At 36.6% G+C, this 21245-nt stretch overlaps 1 protein-coding gene across 1 annotated transcript in view; it reads left to right on the top strand.

The window, feature by feature from the left end:
- The window catches only part of RAP1GDS1 (Rap1 GTPase-GDP dissociation stimulator 1), a gene marked incomplete at both ends in the record, with an annotated part of 251575 nt that overhangs the window by 187050 nt on the left and 43280 nt on the right, over positions 1-21245 (top strand). The window contains 2 exons of the mRNA XM_084232955.1: positions 1763-1888; positions 2782-2921. Of these exons, the coding sequence (XP_084089081.1) occupies positions 1763-1888; positions 2782-2921 (266 nt within the window). The remainder of the gene's footprint in view (positions 1-1762; positions 1889-2781; positions 2922-21245) is intronic.

The following is a 21245-nucleotide window of genomic DNA, read 5'->3' as shown; positions in this document are numbered from 1 at the left end:
AAGGACTTACATGAAATAGCATACGACATTGTCCAACAAAATAAGGAAGACAAGAAGAACTGGAAAGATATTTTGTATTAATAGATTGGGTGAATAAACATTGTTAAAATGTCCACACAATTTCTTATTGAGACAACAAAAAATGACCGTATCACCTTGAACAATTTACAAATCGAGTGCAATACTTAACCAGATCCCAATGACACTTTTTAGGAAATGGAACAGATAAGTAGAATATATAAGTTATATGGAACCACAAAAGTTTTTGAGTAGCCAAAGCAAAAAAAGAAGAAAAACAGAGGTATCACTCCTAATTTTAGTTTATACTAAGTGGTAGCATTCAAAACTTTTTGGTATTAGAATAAAAACAGAAACACTGATCAATGAAATAGAACAGAGAACTGAGAAATAAATCCATGTGAATATGGACAGTTAATCTTTGACAAAGGAGCCATTATCTATAGATAAAAGAAAGTATCTTCAATTAATGGCCCTGGAAAACTTGAACAGCCATATGCAAAACAAAGATCATCATTTAAATCTATACATAATTGACAATGCATTATAGACCTGGATATAAGACCTGAAACCATGAAATAAAACATAGGTGATAGAAGTTGATGTCAACTGTAGAGGTGTATTTGGAAGCTCACCTCCAAAGGGGAAGAAAAAGCAAAAATAAGCTAATGAGACTACAACAAACTAAAAAGTTTTTACAGCACTAAAGAAACCATCAACAAAACAGAAGTGTAACCTACAGACTGTAAGAAAATATTTGCACATCACATATCTGACAGGGGTTTAATTTTCCAAAATATATAGAGATCTCCTGCAACTAACAATCGAAATCAATCCAATTTAAAAATGAATAAAGAACCTAAATAGACCTTTCACCATAGAAGACATACACAGAAAAGTACCAGGCATCACTTATCACTTATCAGAACCACAATGAGGTATCTTCTCACCCCTTTGAGAATGATCTATACCGTAAAGACAGAACAGTATTCATGAACAATTGGAGAAGAAAGAACAGTCATCTACTCAGTGGGAATGTAAATTGTTACAGCCTCTGGAAAACTCCTTAGAAAATTAAAAATGTAATTACTACATGATCGAGCAATATCGTTTCTATGTGTTTAACCAAAGAATCTGAAATCACTAATACAAACATATTTATGCACTCATATTCATATCATCATTATTCACAATAGCCAAGAAATGACTGAATGCCCATTGACAGACAACTGTATAAAGTAGAGTACATACTCAGTGAAATACTACTCAGCTATTAAAAATGAAATAGTGCCTTATATAAACAAAATGGATGGATCTTGAGGTGATTATACTAAATGAAATAAGCCAAAAAATAGCAAAGGCCTTCACTCACTTATAGAGAATAAGTAGCCAAAGAGAACAAAGCAGAACAAAAAGTAACTCTTAGGCTGTGTGAAAACTGTTGTTACCAGAGGGAATGGTAGAGGGAATGTGATGTAGGTTATTGGCAACAGAGCTTTGGTGGAGACTGAGTGAAATTATATGCATATATGGCAATGTGAAGTTATACTCCCAAGATCATATAGTTTTGTAAACAAATGCCAAATCAATGAAATTTGAGAAGTGGAAAAAAGTTGTTTTTTTTTTAAATTTACAAAAAATATCATTTGCCGCCTTAGTGGTAAGACAATAAATATCTGTTGAATTAAAAACTTATCATCAAGAGTGCTAACTTTTTATAACTATAAACTTTCCTTCTCTGTAGTTGTAAATAAAGCAAAGATGTTATCAGCTGGAGTCACAGAGGCAGTGTTGAAGTTCCTTAAGTCTGAAATGCCTCCAGTTCAGTTCAAACTTCTGGGAACATTAAGAATGTTAATAGATGCACAAGGTAAAAGAAGTGCTTTTTTCCAAGTTGCTATGGTAGTGTTGTGCCTTTAGCTGTGGATGTTTTGGTGGTGGGTGTGGTGTAGTAGCACCTCTATAGGGGGAGACACTATACCTCTATAACACAAATAATGAGGTAAACCACTGTTAACTCAATAAATAAAGGAACTGCATTTAGCTTTTTTAGAATTACATAATTATAAAGATAAATGGCAGATAAGCCATTTATCTTTAAGCAGATAAGATAAAAGCTGAAAGAGATGGTTTTGGAACCCATTTAAGTAATCCCCATACTTGTTATAATTGACTTTAAGTAGAAATTGCATTGCATCTTTATTAGTACTTATAGTCCTGGCTTTAGGCTGATTTACTACTAGCAGTTCCTGAGGGGATTTTATGTCTGGCCATTCCATACCCATTTTTACCTTGTCTTCAGAATTACCATTTTTCAATATAGTGATATTCATAATTTTTAAAACTTTGTTTACAAATAGGGAGGTCATTTTTTGTTTGTTTTTTTACAAAAATAAAAATGAAAGTCATTCCTTGGGATTGTTTCTATTATTTCTAAATTCCAAACCTTTCTCTATTGATATCAGAGTCCTAAAAACACTTCATTACTGTTAGCCAGAATACTCACTATGAAAGTAAACCAAAGCAGTATGAAGCTATTTGTTTTATATCATTGTATGAAAGTCCAAAACTTTTTAGAAAAGTTTAGATATGTATAAAAGTTTTAGATATGTATACTCACAGTTTTTGCTTTAATACAATTGTTTTGTTGTGTTTTTTAGACATTAAATTTACATTCACTGTCTTACCTACTTTTTTCACTGATTACTGTAGTTGATTATCTATCACTAACTCTTTTCTTTATGGTTACCTTCTTTCCTATAGCAGAAGCTGCTGAACAACTGGGAAAGAATGTTAAATTAGTGGAGCGTTTGGTAGAATGGTGTGAAGCCAAAGATCATGCTGGAGTGATGGGGGAGTCAAACAGACTGCTTTCTGCCCTAATACGACACAGTAAATCAAAGGTAAGTTCCAAGGGAAACTATTCACTAGTAAACAATTAAGTGACTTTTTTGCAAACCTAGTATCGTAATCTTGTGTTTTTATGCATTTATGTATAAACACATTCATTAACAATTATGAAAAACATTATAAACCGAGCTTTTTTTATTTTAGTCTGTTATATAATAGTTTAAGAGTGAAACTTTGGAATCAGAAATAGTTTGGTTTTATTTCTACCTCTTCTCATTTCTATCTCAATACATAAAATCTATGAGGATTCCTGCATAAAACTATTGGATGATTCAGTCACATATACAAAGTGCTTTAATGTTACCTCGGATGTAATAAGCTATCAATAAATGAAGACGGCTATTTTTGTTGCTGTTTTCATTGTTATTTTTACCATCATCATTGCTGGCATCACTGTTGAACATTTTCACTGTGAAGGTAAAAGATAGAATAAATGATATCTAGATAGCATATGATTCCCAGAACTCACAAAGTTAGACAACATTTGTTCTCATGACAGTATCGGTTTAGTATATGTCTATCCTATGATAGATAATTATAGATTTATTTGAGTGAAGGAACAGATGAACTGTTCCAAAGATCACAATAATGAGAATCCAGGCTAGCAGTTTAGGACTGATTTACTGACTAGATTCTATATCATTTATTTTCTTCTAATCTCTTATGTGGCCATTTGACATTTATGTAATTTAAGTAATAATATGTAGGAAGGAAGACAGTTTAGAACTAAATTCCACCAACTAATTTCATTTATTTATGGAACAGATTATAAAAAGAAGACAAAAGAAAAAACGTAAAAGTAATGGTATTCTTTAACTGTGTTGCTTACTGCCAGTGCACTGCCTTGTATTTTTGGAAATTTTTTACTTTAATCCTTTACTCGTCTCCATGAGAATTATCACCAGTTGTTTAGAATTATTTTACCTAGATTATAACAAACAAAGATCTGTTTTTAACATCTGAGTTTGAAATTGTCAGATAAATCCTGGTTGCATGTGGTGATTAGGCTAACAAAACCTTAATTACTCCATAAAATGCCATCAGTTCATTATCAGTTAACAGAATTGTAAAACCAAACCATTCATAGTCACAAAAAATGTGTCCATAAGAAGATGCTTTCCAGCTTTTTAATCAGCCAAATCTTTTCAAATGCTATAATGTTAAAATGAGATTTGAGGATTTTGGCACTTTTCTATGAATTTCATGTATTTAATATTTTCCTTTCTCTCATCTAATCTGCAACACAAAAGGTTTTGAGTATCTATTTAGCTTCCATCACCATACAGATTATTTGAAAAGACAATGGAAATGTGGTAGAGTACCTTATTAGATGTGCATGCATTTGTGTGTATAACATAAAACAATTTGAAACGATACAGGATTGCAACATTTTAATGATCATATTATAACTTTAGGTTTACAGTTCACTACCAAATAGACTATTTTTTCTTTTACCTATCTTCCTGCATTTGAGAGTATGCTGCTTCTGAACAGTTATTAGTAATCTTAATTCACATATTTTATTGTTCAAAATACATTATTGTGTGTTTTTCATGTGAACTCCAGATTAGAACTATTCATTTTAATTATTATTAAATTTATCAGAGGGTAAAGTGGAATCAATGATTCCTTTTGAACAGCAGTTCTCAACATATTTTCTATCAAAGGATAACCACTAGAAATGTTCTACCGGGAAGAAAAAAAAAAAGATGTGGGGCAAGGTTGTATGGTCAGATTATTTAGGAAAACAGTGCATTTCCTTTACTTTCCTTGGGATTCATAGCACACCCTGGTATCACTCTGAAGAAACTTTCTTAAGTGAACTGTTGAACATTGGATATTTATTTTTGCAAGTGGCATCTGTTACCATCCACTGAACATATTTGGGAAGTTGCTTTTCTTGGAATAAGTTTTTAAGATAATTAAACATAAGGTGCACATTTCCTACATTCTTAAACACCTTGTTCTCTTTTTGTGTTATTCTTGAACTTTAAAAATTCTATTCCTTTTAAAATCACACTGATTTCTATCTTAGTTACTCACAGGGTTTTATACTGCTTTAGTCATCTCAGCCATAGACAGGATATTTATGAACTAATGCTAGTAAGTAAATTCATATCATCCCTTGAAAGAATATTTTAGGCAAGGACTCTTGTACAACTAGTTGGACCTTCTGACTAGTATCAAAAATAGAAAAACAAATACAATTTGCCTCTATAGTCGGAAATGTGGTGCACATGAGTTTAGGTGAGCTTGATGTGGGTGTGGAAGAATCCACAGAGACAGAGAGATTATAATTAAAGATAAGTTTATTGAAAGCACTTTCCAAGGGAGGAAAGGACTGAAGTCAGGCAGAAGTTAATGACTGACTGGGAAAGTCAGTGGCTGTTTACAAAGTCACAGGAGCTGGAATCTAGCATTTATGCTTTAGTTTCTTTTTGCTCACTTAGCAAGGACTTGGTTAGCATGTACTGGGCACATCCTGTTCTCTCCAATTACTTAGAGTGTTAAGGGTACTGGTGGGGGCTGTTGTGGCACAAGAAATATCGCCAGTGGTTGGGGAGTGCCATTCCAGGACCCAGCTTAATTTCAAAATTTAATTTACCTCCTCAGTAGGAATATACAAATTCCTTCCTAATAAAATAGTCACTATTTTTACACTTTAAAATATTTTTCATCAGTTATCAACTAAGAACTTTTTTAAACAAATGAATTTACTTATTTACTCATTCATCCAACATTTGTTTTAAGCCTATACTAAGAATTGATACACAATTTTTGTTGGGTAATTCCTGTACCAACCAGTAATCTTATAAATTGGTTAATCTCAAATTCAAGCACATATCAGAACATTTCATAATCAACATTATGATACAGTTCTCAACAAAGTCTTTAGCTGTATGTAGCTTAATAATTAAGAGTAAATTGGCCTTTAATGTTAAATATGTTACATTGTCAACATAGATAATTTCCCTCAATTATATATGTGCCCAAATTTAGCCTTCCATAAGAAAACTCCTTGAGAAGCAGGATTATGAAAACATTGTTTCATACTTTGTATAACATTGTAAAATACTCCAAAATTTTTACAGACACTGGGGTTAAAATGTTTACTTGGAAAAATATTCCATTGTGTATATCCACAGTTTACTCATTGTAAATGAAATGGTTCAGAGAAGTTAAAATAATCTCTGGATTGGGCCTCCCCTGGTGGCGCAGGCAGTTGAGCACCACGCTGTGAAGCTGTCTGCAGCCTCTACAGTGCTGGTTCTATCCCAGCTGACCGGCGAGGGTCCCACATGGTGCAGCAGACCTCTTCTGTCGTGCCCGCTGCTCCCCTCAGCAGTGTGTTTCATCAGTCTGCCTGTTCTGTTCCCCACTCTGTCTCTGGTGAATCCTCTCACCCTCGCCGCACATCTGTCCTGTACCCTGATTCTTGTATAAATAAATAAATCTTTAAATAAAAATAATCTCTGGATTAATGTTAGAGGTGTATTGCTTAAAATTATTTATAATTCTCTAGATGGACCTACGCTCTGTGAAATGTCCTCTTTTTGTTAATATCTTACGTTACAGGGCCTCCCCAATGGTGCAGTGGGTTGAGGGATGCACTGTGAGGCTGTCTGCAGCCTCTGCAGTGCAGGTTCGATTCCTGGAAGCCAGGGAGAAACCCACATGGCTCAGCACACCTCTACTGCCTTGCCCGCTGCTCCTGTCAGCAGTGTCTTTGGTCCATCTGCCTGTTCTGTACCCCGCTCTGTCTGTGGTGAATTCTCTCACCCTTATGCGCCTCTGACTGTACCCCAGTTCTTGTATAAATAAATAAATTTTTTAAAAAATCTTGTTACAATGTAACTTTAAAATGTATTATTCTGTTTCTCTAGTTTTTTAATTATATTAATATGCAGTATTTCTCCCATTTTTTCTATCATTAATTAATTCAATTTTGAACTAAGATAATACTTAGGGTACCCCCATCAATTATTACCACCACAGTGTACCCACCACAGACTCACTCATATTCCACTACCATTGTGCTGACATCTTTCTTTGTTCTTACCCCTCCCTCCCAACCCCTTCTCTAGTTGGTGCTTTAGACCTGTAGTCAGGTCCCAAAGGTTAGTGATTCTGTTTGTCTTCATCTGACAATTAATTTAGTTACTTTATATTCCATAATTAGTGACACCATCCAGTATTTCTTTTTTCCTTCTCATTTATTTCACTTAGCATTTTGCTTTCACGATTCATTCATGTCGTCACAAATGGAATGAGTTATCCCTTTCTCCTGGCTAAGTAGTACTCCATTGTGTATATTTAACACCTCTTGATCCACTCATCTGTTCTGGGGAAATTAGGTTGCCTCCATAGTTTAGTTATAGTGAATTGTGCTGCAATAAACATGGAAGCACAAGTTTCCTTTTGAATGGGTGTTTTTGAATTTTGGGGATAGATGCCTACCCGTAAAATTACTGCATGAATGGCAGTCCATGTTTAATGTTTTGAGACACATCGATGCTGCTTTCTATGGGAGCTGAAACAATCTAATTCCAGCCAGTTGTTTATGAAGGTTCCCTTTCTCTACATCCGTTTTTTTTTAAATATTTATTTATTTATACAAGATCTGGGGTACAGACCAGATGCACAGGAGGGTGAGAGGATTCACCAGAGACAGAGCGGGGAACAGAACAGGGAGACTGATGAAATACACTGCTGAGGGGAGCAGCGGGCGAGACAGGAGAGGTCTCCACGCCATGTGGGATTCTCACTGGCTGGCCGGGATCAAACCCTCACTGCCGAGGCTGCGGACCGCTTCACAGTGCGGCGCTCAATTGCCTGCGCCACCAGAGAGGCCCTCTCTACATCCTTACCAGCAATTGTTTCTGGTCTTTTCAATATGGGCTATGCTCACAGGTGTGAGATGATGTCTCATTGTAGTCTTCATTTGCATTTCTCTAAAAGTAAGTGAAGTAAGTGATTGTGAGTATTAAGTCATGTGCCTGATGGTCATTTGAATGGAGAGCTGTCTGTTTAGTTCTTTTGCCCATTTTTTGATTGGGCTATTTCTGTTGTTTTTGTAGAGTTTTATGCATTCTTTTTATAACTTTGATGTGAGTTCTTTGTCAGATGATGGTACGCAAATATTTTCTCTTATTAAGTAGAGTGTCTTTTTGTTTTAGTTATGGTTTCTTTCACTGTATAGAAGCTTTTTAGTTTGATGTAGTCCCAATTGTTTATGTTCTTTTTTATTTTCCTTTCTGTCAGCAATGAATCCTGAAAGACATCACTAAAGCTTATGTCATGAAATGTTTTGTGTATGTTTTCTTCTATTTTATGGTTTCAGGTTTACATCCAAGATTTGATCCATTTGGAGTTGATCTTGGTGTATATTGTGAGATCCTGGTCTGATTTCATTCATTTCCATGTAGTTTTCCCAACACCATTTATTGAAGAGGCTATCCTTGCTGGAGTGTATGTTTTTTATTCCTTTGTCATAGAAAACTGTCTATATGTATTTGAGTTTATTTTTGGACTCTCAATATATTCTGTTGGTCTGTGTGTCTGCTTTTGTTCCAGTACCAATCTGTTTTATTTTTTGTGGTTTTACAATACAACTTGTGATCTGGAAATGTGATGCCTGCATTCTTTTTCCTCTTTGTGTCAAGATTGCTTTTGCTATTTGGGATCTTTTGTGATTCCATATCAATTTCAGTAATATTTGCTTCAGCTCTTTGAAATATGCCATTGATATTTTTATTGGGATTGTACTGAATATGAATATTACTTTGGGTAGAATGGCCATTTTGGCGATTTTGAATCCATGAGCAGGAAATAATTTTTCCATTTCTTTGTATCTTATTTCTTTCAACAATGTCTTATTATAGATTTCTTTGTAAAAATCTTTTTCCTCTTTTGTAAGGTTTATTCCTAGATATTTAATTGAGGGGTTGTAATTGTAAGGGGACCGCTTTCTTAATTTATTTTTCTCCCATCTGATTGTGTACAGGAAGGTAACTGATTTGCATGTGTTAAAATTATACTTGCCAGGCCTCCCTGGTGGTACAAGGGGTTAAGCACAGCAATGTGAAGTTATCCGAAGCCTCTGCAGCACGAGTTTGATCCCCAGCTGGACAGAGAGCTACCCGTATGGTGCAGCAGACCTCTCCTGTCTCATCCACTATTCCCCTCAGCAGTGTATTTCAGTCAGTTCTGTTCTGCCTGTTCTGTTCCCTACTCTGTCTCTGGTGAATCTTCTCATCCCTTGCACATCTGGCCTGCACCCCACTTCTTGTATGCATAAGTAAATAAAATCATTAATATATATATTAATTACTACTTTCCCAAGTTTTATTCCATTGATCTTTCTCTTGTCTGGTTGCTCTAGCTAGAACTTCCAATATTGTGCTGAATAGCAATGGTGAGCATGAACGTCCTTGTCTTGTGACAGATCTTAGTGAAAAGATTGCAGTTTTTTACCATGGAATATGCTATTAAATATTGTTGTTTTTTTTTTCTTGTTGGTAAATTGCTTTTACTATGTCAAGGTTATTTTCTTTTATCCCCAACTTTTTGATGGTTTTCAACTAAATGGATGTTGAACCTTAACAAATGTTTTCTGAGCATAAATTGATATGTTCATATGGTTTTATTTTTTTTAAGATTTATTTATTTATGCATACAAGAGCTGGGGTACACACCAGAGGTGCGGAAGGTGAGGGCATTCACCAGAAACAGAGTGGGGAACAGATCAGGCAGATTGACTGAAATACACTGCTTAGGGGAGCAGCGGGCAAGTCAGGAGAGGTCTGCTGCACCATGTGGGCAGCTCCCTGGCCAGGGATCGAACTCATGCTGCAGTGGCTGTGGATAGCTTCATAGGTTGTCTTTACCCCTTATGCCACCAGGGAGGCCCTCATATGGTTTTAAATCTCTCTTTTTGTTGATGTGGTGAGTTGTATTTATTAATTTTTGGATGTTGAACCATCCTTTTGTTCCTGGTATGAATCCCATTTGAACATGGTGTATGATCCTTTTAATGCATGTAGGATTCAGTTAGTTAGGATTTTATTCAGAATTTTTTCCATCTGTGTTTTTTACTATTAGGGGTTTTGTTTGTAATTTCCTTTTTTGTTGTTCTTTGATTTTGGTGTTAGAGTAATGTTGCCCTTATAAAACGTATTTGCAAGTATTCCTTTTTGATTTTTTTGGAAGAGTTTGAATAAAATAAGCAACAATTAATCTATGAATGTATGGTAGAATTCAATTGTGAAGCCTTCTGGTCCTAGACTCTTTGTTTTTGAGAGAGTTTTGATTATTATGTCAATTTCCTTGATTATGATGGGTTTGTTTAGGGTCTCTGTGTCATCCCTATTCAGTCTTGGATGCTGTATAATTCTACGAAATTTTTTTTAATTTTATTTTTATTCATATATTTTTTATATCATAGCTCATTTTTATTTTTTTCACCTTCTTTATTATATTTTATTTTTTTTAAATAATAAATTTAATTTTTATATTCCCCATACAATTGCAACCCCCCCATTCTGACCCCAATCCCTCCCCTCCCGCCCCTCACCCCCCAAAAGTGTCTCTGGTTCATAGTTTTTTGTTGACTTTGATTTTTACTTTCTTATAGTTATTCATTTTCCTGGTCCCTTATTTAAGTTTTCTAGATTCCTGCTATAAGTGAGACCATCCGGTATTTTTCTTTTTCTTTCTGGCTTATTTTGCTGAGCATGATCCCTTCCAGAGCCATCCATGTTGCTGCAAATTGCATGTGTTTATCTTTTTTTGATTGCTGAGTAATATTCCATAGTGTGTATGTACCACATCTTCTTGATCCAGTCATCTGTTTTTGGGCATTTGGGTTGTTTCCAAAGCTTAGCTATTGTAAATAGTGCTGCTATAAACATAGGGGTGCAGGTGTTCTTTGGAATTGATGTTTCTATGTCCTTTGGGTAAATACCTAGGAGTGGAATTGCTGGATCATATGGAAGCTCTATGTTTAGTAGGTCCAGAAATCTCCACACAGCTCTCCATAGTGGTTGGACCAGTTTGCACTCCCACCAACAGTGCAGAAGAGTTCCTTTTTCTCCACTCCCTCGCCAACACTTGTTGTTCCTAGTTTTTTTAATATGTGCCATTCTCACTGGTGTAAGATGGTATCTCATGGTAGTTTTGATTTGCATTTCCCTGATTACAAGTGATGTTGAACATTTTTTATATGCCTGTTGGCCATTTGCATTTCCTCTCCAGAGAAGTTTCTTTTTAGCTCTTCTGCCCATTATTTGACGGGATTATTTTCTTTGTTGTTGTTGAGTCTCATCAGCTTTTTGCAGATTTTTGTGATCAGTCCTTTATCATTAGTGTTGTGTGCAAAAATGTTCTCCCAGTTGGTGGGGTTTCTCTTTGTTTTTGTTATTGTCTCTTTTGCTGTACAGAAGCTCTTTAATATGATATAGTCCCAGCTGTTTATCTTTGCCTTCACTATCACTGCTTTGGGTGATGTGTCTGTAAAGATGTCTTTGATGTGCAAATCACGTAGTGTTTTGCCTATATTTCCTTCTATATATTTTATGGTTTCAGGTCTTATGTCTAGTTCTTTAATCCATTTTGAGTTGATTTTTGTGTATGGTGTGAGGTAGTGGTCAAGCGTCATTCTCTTGCATGTAGCGACCCAGTTTTCCCAGCACCATTTATTGAACAAACTTTCTTTGCTCCAATGCATAGTCTTTGCTCCTTTGTCAAAGATTAGTTGACCATAAATCTGTGGGTTTATTTCTGGATTTTCTATTTGATTCCATTGGTCTGTGTGTCTGTTCTTGTTCCAATACCATGCAGTTTTGATGATTATGGCTTTGTAGTAGAGTTTGAAGTCTGGGAGTGTGATGCCTCCATTCCCTTCTTTTTTTTTCAGGAGAGCTTTGGCTATTCGGGTTTTTTGTGATTCCATATGAATTTCATCAATAATTGTTCTATTTCTTTGAAGAATGACATTGAAATTTTGATTGGAATAGCATTGAATCTGTATATTGCTTTTGGAAGGATGGCCATTTTAATAATGTTTATTCTTCCAATCCATGAGCAGGGGATGTCTTTCCATTTCTTTGTGTCTTTTTCTATTTCTTTTAACAGTGTTTTATAGTTTTCTTTGTATAGGCCCTTTACCTCTTTTGTTAGATTTATTCCCAAGTATTTGATTTTTTTTGTTTCAATAATAAAAGGGATGGTTTTTTTGATTTCGTCTTCTTCAGATTTATTGTTTGTGTATAGGAAGGCTACTGACTTTTGTGTGTTGATTTTGTATCCTGCCACTTTACTGAACTGATTGATGAGCTGAATTAGTTTTTCTGTGGAGTTTTTGGGGTTCTCTATGTATATTATCATAGCATCTGCAAATAGTGATAGTTTGACTTCTTCTTTTTCTATTTGGATTCCTTGGATGTCTTTCTCTTGTCTTATTGCTCTGGCTAGGACTTCCAGTATTATATTGAAGAGCAGTGGTGAGAGTGGACATCCTTGTCTTGTTCCAGATCTTAATGGAATTGCTTTCAGCTTTTCACCACTGAGAATGATACTGGCTGTTGGCTTGTCATAGATGGCCTTTATGATGTTGAGGTATGTTCCTTGTATCCCAAGAATTTCAAGGGCTTTTATCATGAATGGGTGTTGCACTTTGTCGAAAGCTTTCTCAGCATCTATTGATATTATCATATGGTTTTTATATTTCTTTCTGTTGATGTGTTGGATAACGTTGATTGATTTTCGGATGTTGAACCATCCTTGTGTCCCTGGAATGAATCCTACTTGTCCTGGTGAATTATCTTATGGATACATTGTTGGATTCTGATAGCTAAAATTTTATTGAGGGTTTTTGCATCAGTGTTCATTAGGGAGATTGGCCTGTAGTTTTCCTTTTTTGTGTTGTCTTTGTTTGGTTTTGCTATTAGTGTAATGTTGGCTTCATAGAACGTGTTTGGTATTGTCCCTTCCTTCTCAGTTTGTTGAAAGAGTTTGTGAAGGATAGGCACTAATTCGTCTCTGAATGTTTGGTAGAATTCATTTGTAAATCCACCAGGTCCTGGGCTTTTGTTTTTGGGGAGGTTTTTGATTACCCTTTCAATTTCGCTAATTGTAATTGGTCTGTTTAGGTGTTCTATTTCTTCTTTATCTAGCTTTGGGTGATTGTAGAGTTTTAGGAATTTGTCCATCTCTTCTAGATTGTTAAACTTGTTTCCATATAACTGTTCATAGTAGTTACTGATTATTCTTTTGATTTCTGCTGTGTCCGTTGTGATTTCTCCTCTTTCATTGATGATCCTGTTTATTTCTGCTTTCTCCCTTTTTTCCTTTGTGAGCCTGGCTAGGGGTTTGTCTATTTTATTGATTTTTGAAAGAACCAGCTCTTGGTTTCATTGATCTTTTGGATTGTTTTTTTAGTTTCAATTTCATTTACTTCTGCTTTGGTTTTTATTATTTCTTTTCTTCTACTGGTTTTGGGGTTTTTTTGTTATTCTTTTTCTAGATCTTTGAGCTTCAAGATTAGGTTGTTTCTTTGAGTTCTTTCTTTTTCTTGATGTGAGCTTCTATTGCTATATATTTTCCTCTTATTACTGCTTTTGCTGCATCCCATACATTTAGGATATTGGTGTCCTCCTTGTCATTCAATTCAAAGAATTTTTTAATTTCTTCTTTGATCTCCTCATTAGTCCAGTGGTCTTCCAGTAGTGTGGTTTTTAATCTCCATGAGGTAGGAAAGTTCCTTGCCTTCTTTTTATGGTTTATTTCTAGTTTGATGCCTTCATGGTCAGAAAAGATGGTTGATATGATTTCAATCTTGGTGTATCTGTTGATGTTTGTCTTGTGCCCCAGTATGTGATCGATCCTGGAGAATGATCCATGTGCGATTGAGAAAAATGTGTACTCCGTTTTTTTGGGGTTTAGTGTTCTATAGATGTCCGTTAAGCCCAAATGCTCTAGGTCCTTATTTAGAGCTTTAGTTTCTTTACTTATTTTTTGTCTTGTTGATCTATCCATTGTTGATAGTGGTGTGTTGAAGTCTCCCACTGCATATGTGTTTTCTCTAATGTCTGTTTTCAGAGAGGACAACAGTTGTCTGATATATTTTGGTGCTCCTTCATTTGGTGAGTATATGTTAATGAGTGTTATTTCTTCTTGAAGTATTGTCCCCTTGATCATAATGTAGTGACCATTGGCGTCTCTTTTTATTTTTTTGAGTTTGAAGTCTGTTTTATCTGATATAAGTATAGCTGTTCTTGCTTTCTTTTTTGGTCCATTTGCTTGTAGGATTGTTTTCCATCCTTTAACTTTGAGCCTATTTTTATCTTTTGTAGCTAAATGTGTTTCCTGCAGACAGCAAAAGGTTGGGTTTTGTTTCTTAATCCAGCCTGAGACTCTGTGTCTTTTTATTGAAGAGTTTAGTCCATTTACATTGAGAGTTAATATTGATATGTTAGCATCTCTATTTGCCATTGTGTTTGTCTTTCCTTTGAATATTTATTCTTTTAATAACTTTTTTTTTTTTGGCCTTCTTTCATTGTTATTCGTCCCTCTGAGGTTCTGGCTTTAGGATTCCTTGTAGTATTTTTTGGAGTGGGGGTTTAGTCGTAATGAAATTCCAGAGTTTCTCTTTGTCTGGGAAGGTCCTTATTCTTTCTTCATAGAGGAAGGAGAGCTTTGCGGGATAGAGTATTCTTGGTTAGCATCTGTTTTCTTGGAGTCTGTTGACTATGTCCCTCCACTCTCTCCTTGCCCGTAGTGTTTCTTCAGTGAAGTCTGATGTCAGCCTGATTGGTTTTCCTTTGAATGTTATCTGTTTCTTCCCTCTTGTCAGCTTCATTATTTTTTCCTTGTCCTGGATTCTTGGGAGCTTTACTATTATGTGTCTTGCTATATTTTTCCTTTCGTCGTGGAGGTTTGGTGTTCTTCTTGCTTCTTGTATATCAATTTTCAGCTCCTTCTTCGCGTTTGGGAAGTTCTCTTCAATTATCTCCTGGAATATTTTCTCTGTTCCTACATCTCTCTCCTCTCCTTCTGGAATTCCTATAACTCTTATATTTCCTTTCCTCATGGAGTCAGATAGTTCCCGGAGTCTTTCTTCGTTCTTTTTCCTTCGTACTTCTCTTTCCTTTTCTGTTTTGGTTCTTTTTATTTCTGTATCTTCAAGAGTACTTATTCGTTCTTCCATTTCATCTATTCTGCTTTCATTGCTTTTCCCAGAGTTCTTTAGTTCCTCCATTAATTCTTTGATCTCCTGCGTTTCTTTTGCTTCCCTCTTTAGGGACTCAATTTCCTTCTTCTGATCATTGTTTTCCTTTATGAGTTCTGTCATTTTTTTTCAATCACGGCAATTTTAAATTCTCTTTCTGGAAGGCTCAGAAGTTCTTCCAAGTTACTGTCGTTGCAATCTGGGGGGTGGTTTTCTTTTTTGTGGTGTGCTTTTTTCCTGAGGAGTTGCTAGGTTGTGTGGTTCTTCTACTCCCTACTGTCTGTTTTCTAATTTGTCTTATGCATTGGGACACTGTGTTGCTCGGACTGGCCGGCATCTTGGGTGAACTTCTCCGCTCCCCTCTGGCTCCTCCAGGAGCCATCTCTGGCTTCTGAGTGAGCTTTCTGCTGGTTTCAGGAAGTCTTTACTGAAGAAATGTCCCTGTTCTAAAATGGCAACGCGGGACTCAGTCCCTGAGCATCCGGTCTCAGGCACACTCTTCTGCGTGCCCGGTCTGCCCCGGCCGTTGGTGCCTGTTTCCTCTGTGGACTCAGACTGCTGGTCGGAAGGGGCCTGGCATGGGCTAACTTCCCAGCTGGCCACTGTCTCCTCCGGGAGCCTTCTGCCCTTTTCAAGCAGTCTTAAGAAATTTCCCTGTTCTATGGGGTGTTAGTGACTTTTTTTTCTGGTCGCTAGGTGGCGCCAGAGATCTCTCCTATTGTCCTTGGGGGGCTGTTTTTCGCCCCCCCCCCACCCCGTGGGACAGGGAATAGAGCGAGAATGGTAGGGTAAACCTCAACGGCTTTGGGGTGCTGTGTCTGCCTTGTGCCCCACCGTTGTGCAGAACCCACGCCCCGAACTTCGTGCCCCGGGTCTCAGTTCAAAGCCCTCAGGTCCAGGACACGGGCTGTAGCCCAGTTCAGTGGCGCAGGAATGGCGCCTTTTGCACCCCGCTCCCGCTCCTGTGCCTGGGCGCCTGGTTCCTGCTTACTCAGTGAGGACTTTCACCTCAGTGAGGGCCTCTGCGTGTCTCCCCGCAAGCCTAGGTCGCAGGCGCGGGGACCTGGGCAGCCGCGATCCCGATCCGCGTTTGCTTTTCAAGCATGCCAAGCGCGCCAAGCGCACCGCTTTTCCGCGCAAGCTTACCGGCAGGCCCGGGGCTGTGTGCGCATCTCCTCCAGAGTCTCTTTGTTCTTCTCTAATGGCGCTCGGAGCCGTTAGCTCACCGCCGCGGCGAATCCTGCAGGGTTCTCCACAGCTCCCCTTCACGGGGTGTGGTGGCTGCAATAGTTCCTTTCCACTCACAGTCCCGCTTGCTGCGTAGTTTGTTCTTGTTGTTCGTTTTAGTTTGTTGCTTTCCTCCTCTCTGCTGGTCGGAGAGTGCCGACTCTGTGGGTGGGGGAGGGGAGCAGGGTTCTGCGCTTTCCTCCCTTCTAGTCCTCTTTTATAGCCACTTTCTTCTTCGGGTAGTTTGCTGGAGTCGTCCGTTTATCTTCCGTGTCCCAGTTCTCACTGGGACCTGACGCTTTTCTTCCCTATTAACTTTTTTTAATGGGAGATCTTACTCGCAGCGTCTCCTCGCCACCATGTTGCTCCCGGGAATCTATCATAGTTCATTTTTAAACAATGTTTGCTTTCTCCCCTCCCCCCCACCACAGGTATAGTCCCCACAGAATTTCCTTTACCAATGACCCCATGCACAATCAACACAGTCCCCTGTGTTCCTCCCTCCCTCTCTCTGACCCTTCTTCCTCCTCTTCCCCTGCAGGATGTCTCTGGTTTATAATCACCTGTTTGTTTTTCTTTTGTTTTGTTGTGTTTTGTCTTGGTTATTATTTTTCTCCTAATGTCTTATTTGATTCCCCTATATTCCTCCTATAAGTGAAACCATCTGATATTTTTCTTTCTCCTTCTGACTTATTTCACTGAGCATAATTCCTTCTAGCTCCATCCATGTTGCTGTGAATAGCATGAGTTTATCTTTTGATTGCTGAATAGTATTCCATTGTATATATATACCACATCTTCTTGATCCAGTCATCTTTTTTGGGCATTTGGATTTCCAGGTTTTATCTATTATAAATAGTGCTGCAATAAACATAAAGGTACAGGTGTTCTTTTGGATTAATATTTTTGTGCCCTTTGGGTATATCCCTAAGAGTGGAATTGCTGGGTCCTACGTAGCTCCATTTTTAGTAGGCTGAGGAACCTCCAGACAGCTTTTCACAGTGGTGGGACCAGTTTGTACACCCACCAGCAATGTAGGAGAGTTCCTTTTCACCACATCCTTGCCAACATTTGTTGTTGCTAGTTTTTTTGATATGTGCCATTCTCACTGGTAAAAGGTGGTGTCTCATTGTGGTTTTTATTTGCATTTCCCTGATTAGAAGGGATGTTGAACATTTTTTCATATGCCTGTTGGCCATTTGCATTTCCTCTTTGGAGAAATGTCTTTTGAGTTACTCTGCCCATTTCTTGACTGGATTATTTACTTTGTTTTTGTTGAGTCATGTGAGTTCTTTGTATATCTTTGTGATCAGTCCCTAATCAGTTATATGGAGTGCAAAAATTTTTTCCTAGTCAGTGGGGTGTCTCTTTGTTTTGGTTAATGTCTCTTTTGCTGTATAGAAGCTTTTCAGCTTGATGTAATCCCAGGTGTTTATCTTTTCCTTGACTTTCTTCCATATATTTTATGGTTTCAGGTCTTATGTTCAGATCTTTTATCCATTTTGAGTTGATTTTTGTGCATGGTGAGAAGTAGTTTTCTAGCTTTGTTCTTTTGCATGTGGTGGTCCAGTTTTCCCTGCACCATTTATTGAACAAATTGTCCATATTCCATTGCATATTCTTTGCCCCTTTGTCAAAGATTAGTTGTCCATATAAGTGTGGCTTTATTTCTGGGCTTTCTATTTGGTTACATTGGTTTGTGTTTCTTTTTTTGTTTCAATACCATATTGTTTTAATTATTATGGCTTTGTAGTATAGTTTGAAGGTTGGAAGTGTGATGCCTTCATTCTCCTTGTTTTGGCTATTCGCATTTGTATGTATGTGTGTGTGTGTGCGTGTGTGTGTGTGTGGTTCCATATGAAATTCATTAGTATTTGTTCTATTACTTTAAAGAATGTCATTGAGATTTTTATTGGAATAACATTGAATCTGTAGATTGCTTTTGAGAAGATCGCCATTTTAGTAATGTTAATCCTTCCAATCCATGAGCAGGGGATGTCTTGACATTTTTTTGTGTCTTCTTCTATTTCTTTTAACAGTGTTTTATATTTTTCTTTGTATAGGTCCTTCCCCTCTTTTTTTAGGTTTATACCCAAGTATTTGATTTTTTTTCAATTATTAAAGGGTTGGTTTTCTTGATTTCTTCTTAAGATTGATTGATTGTATATAGGAAGGCTACTGATTTTTGTGTGTTGATTTTGTGTCCTGGTACTTTATTAAACTGGTTGATTATTTTGATTAGTTTTTCTATGGAGTTTTTAGGGTTCTTTGTATATTATCACATTGTCTGCAAGTGGTGATAGTTTTACTTCTTCTTTCCCTAGCTGGATTCCTTGCATGTCTTTCTCTTGTCTTATTGCTCTGTCAAGGATAATTCTAAGAATTTTTGCACCTCTTCCTAGGTTATTGAATTTGTTTGCATACAGAAATTCATAGTAGTCTCTTATCTTCTGAATTTCTGCAGCGTCTGTTGCCATTTCTCCTTTTCCATTTTTTATTCTACTTATTTGAGATTTCCTCTCTTCTTTTCTTGCTGATCTTTGTTAGAAATTTGTCTGTTTTGCTTGTTTTTCTCAAGAATCAGCTTTTGGTTTCATTGATCTTTTGGACTTTTTTAATCTAACATATTTTCTTCCCATTATTCTCATGTTCCCTTTTCTCATGGATTTGGGTAGTTATCAGGAATTTCTCCTCCCGTTCCTTCTCGTTCTTCCCCCTCTTTTCCCCCCTCCCCCTCCTCTTTTTCCTCTTCCCCCTCTCCTCCTCCTCCTCCCTCCTCTTCCTTCTCCCCCCCCTTCATCTCATGGGGGTCATGAATCAACCTGTCCCTCAAATATATTCATAAAGTCTCCTCAGATCAAATTAAATGACTGTGCATCCGCTATGATACATATATTTTGCATAGACCACAAATGTTTAAGAACATAAACTTGGTAGTCAAACTGTCTGGATCTGAATCTTAGATTTTTTTTTTTTATTAAGATTTTATTTATTTATTTATTTATTTATACAAGCACTGGGTACAGTCAGATGTGTGGGAGGGTGAGAGAATTCACCAGAGACAAAGTAGAGAGCAGAACAGGCAGACTGAACAAGTACACTGCTGAGGGGAGCAGCAGGCGTGGCAGGAGAGGTCTATAGTGTCATGTGGGACCCTCGCCAGCGACCAGGGATGGAACCGGCGCTGCAGAGGCTGTCGGCAGCTTCGCAGCCCAGCACTCAACACTCAACCACTGCGCCACCAGGGGAGGCCCTGAATCTTAGATTTTTACCAATTAATCACTGTTTGACTTGGTGCAAATTTTATAACTGAATCTGAGTTTCAGTTTCATTTATAAACTGGAAATATCTAGCAAGTGGGACTTCAGATAAGAATAAAAATGAACTAATATCTGCAAATTACGCAGGGTATATTTGATAGTCCATAATAGGTAACTACAATATTTCAATTATCTTTTCTTATATAATGCAATACTACATTCATTTATTTTTAATTTTTCATTTTGTTTGAGAAAGAGATTCCATAAGGTGTTCCATTAAATAAGTGTTCATTGAAGTAGGAGAAAAGGCAGTTGTTTTAATAGAAAATAATCAGATATCTGTTAAAGAAAAATGAGGTGAAAAATTAAGATACTTGGATTAAAGAGAGACTGTTCATTTTTGGTGTGCAAATTTCCTTCGTTTGTTCTCTTTGAACTAAACTGAAATTTTCAGTCTGAATCATAAAATGGAAGATGAACTGACAGTTTAGGAGTCTTTCCTAGGATTACATATATATTTTTGTATCTCTTGTGTTCTTTGTAAGTTAATTGTTGCTTTTATAAAAGTTTTAACTAATTTTAAGAATTCTACACCAACTTCCTATGAACTACCACTAAGTAAACAGTACATTCTTTTAATTTAAAAGGGATTGATCTGTAGTTTTTCACTTTCTAAAAGAGGTCGATGGGAAAGGTCTTCTTAGATGTGGGAACATACCTCCCATAAAAACCTAGTACATGAACTCCATTGATGTAGGATGTTTGATCATTAACCAATATGTAAGCACAAAGCAAAGATACTGTATAGAGATTACAAGACAATTTCTTAAAATTTTATAAAAGATGAAAGCATAAAGAAAACCCTTTCCCAAACTTCTTAGAAAGTTAGTTTGAAAAATATTTCTAACACAGTTAGTTTTGTATTGCTTAAGCCAACTTGGGCTACTTAAAATACCCACTACTTTACTTCAGATTCTTAAGTAGCAAAGAAAAACTTTAAAAATAGTCTTATTCAGACTTTCCATAAAATTGTGTTTAATCCAAGGTATCTAAGACAACAAAACCCTCAGTGTGGTGGAAAGAAAAGTGGAAATAAATGTAGCCATTTTTAATCTAGCTTCTGCTATATATTCTTTTATATATATATATATATATATATATATGCTCTTTTATGTGGTAACGTTAGGTAACATAAAACCTATGAGATATACATGTACTGGATTCCAACATGAATAAAGTCAGTGAGATGCAGTGAGGTTCAATAATTTGCTCATAATAAGTGTTGGCCCTGGGATTTATCATCTCAAACCCTCTATTGCCTTTGGGGAATACAACAGAGTTCAAGTGCTCTGTAGGGGGAAGCACTTTATCCAGAGCTTGTGGAGAACAACTTTCTAATGCTAGTAAAAATTTTGAGAAAATAACTTTTTTATTCCAATTTTATTGTCTTCCCATGTATATGAATTTCAGGAGCTTTTTCATTTAGATAATGTCATATTTTGATGAACTAATTTAAAGATAAAGGATTCATACATTTCTTCAATAAAGAATAAAAAACTAAAGTTAAATGTTAATGATTCATACAGGATACTGTGAGATAATCA

The sequence above is a fragment of the Talpa europaea genome (genome assembly GCF_964194135.1).
Source record: "Talpa europaea genome assembly, chromosome: 5".
NCBI classification, from domain to species: domain Eukaryota; kingdom Metazoa; phylum Chordata; class Mammalia; order Eulipotyphla; family Talpidae; genus Talpa; species Talpa europaea.
The sequence above is the reverse complement of the archived record's forward strand: the minus strand, read 5'-3'. Positions and strand labels throughout refer to the sequence as shown.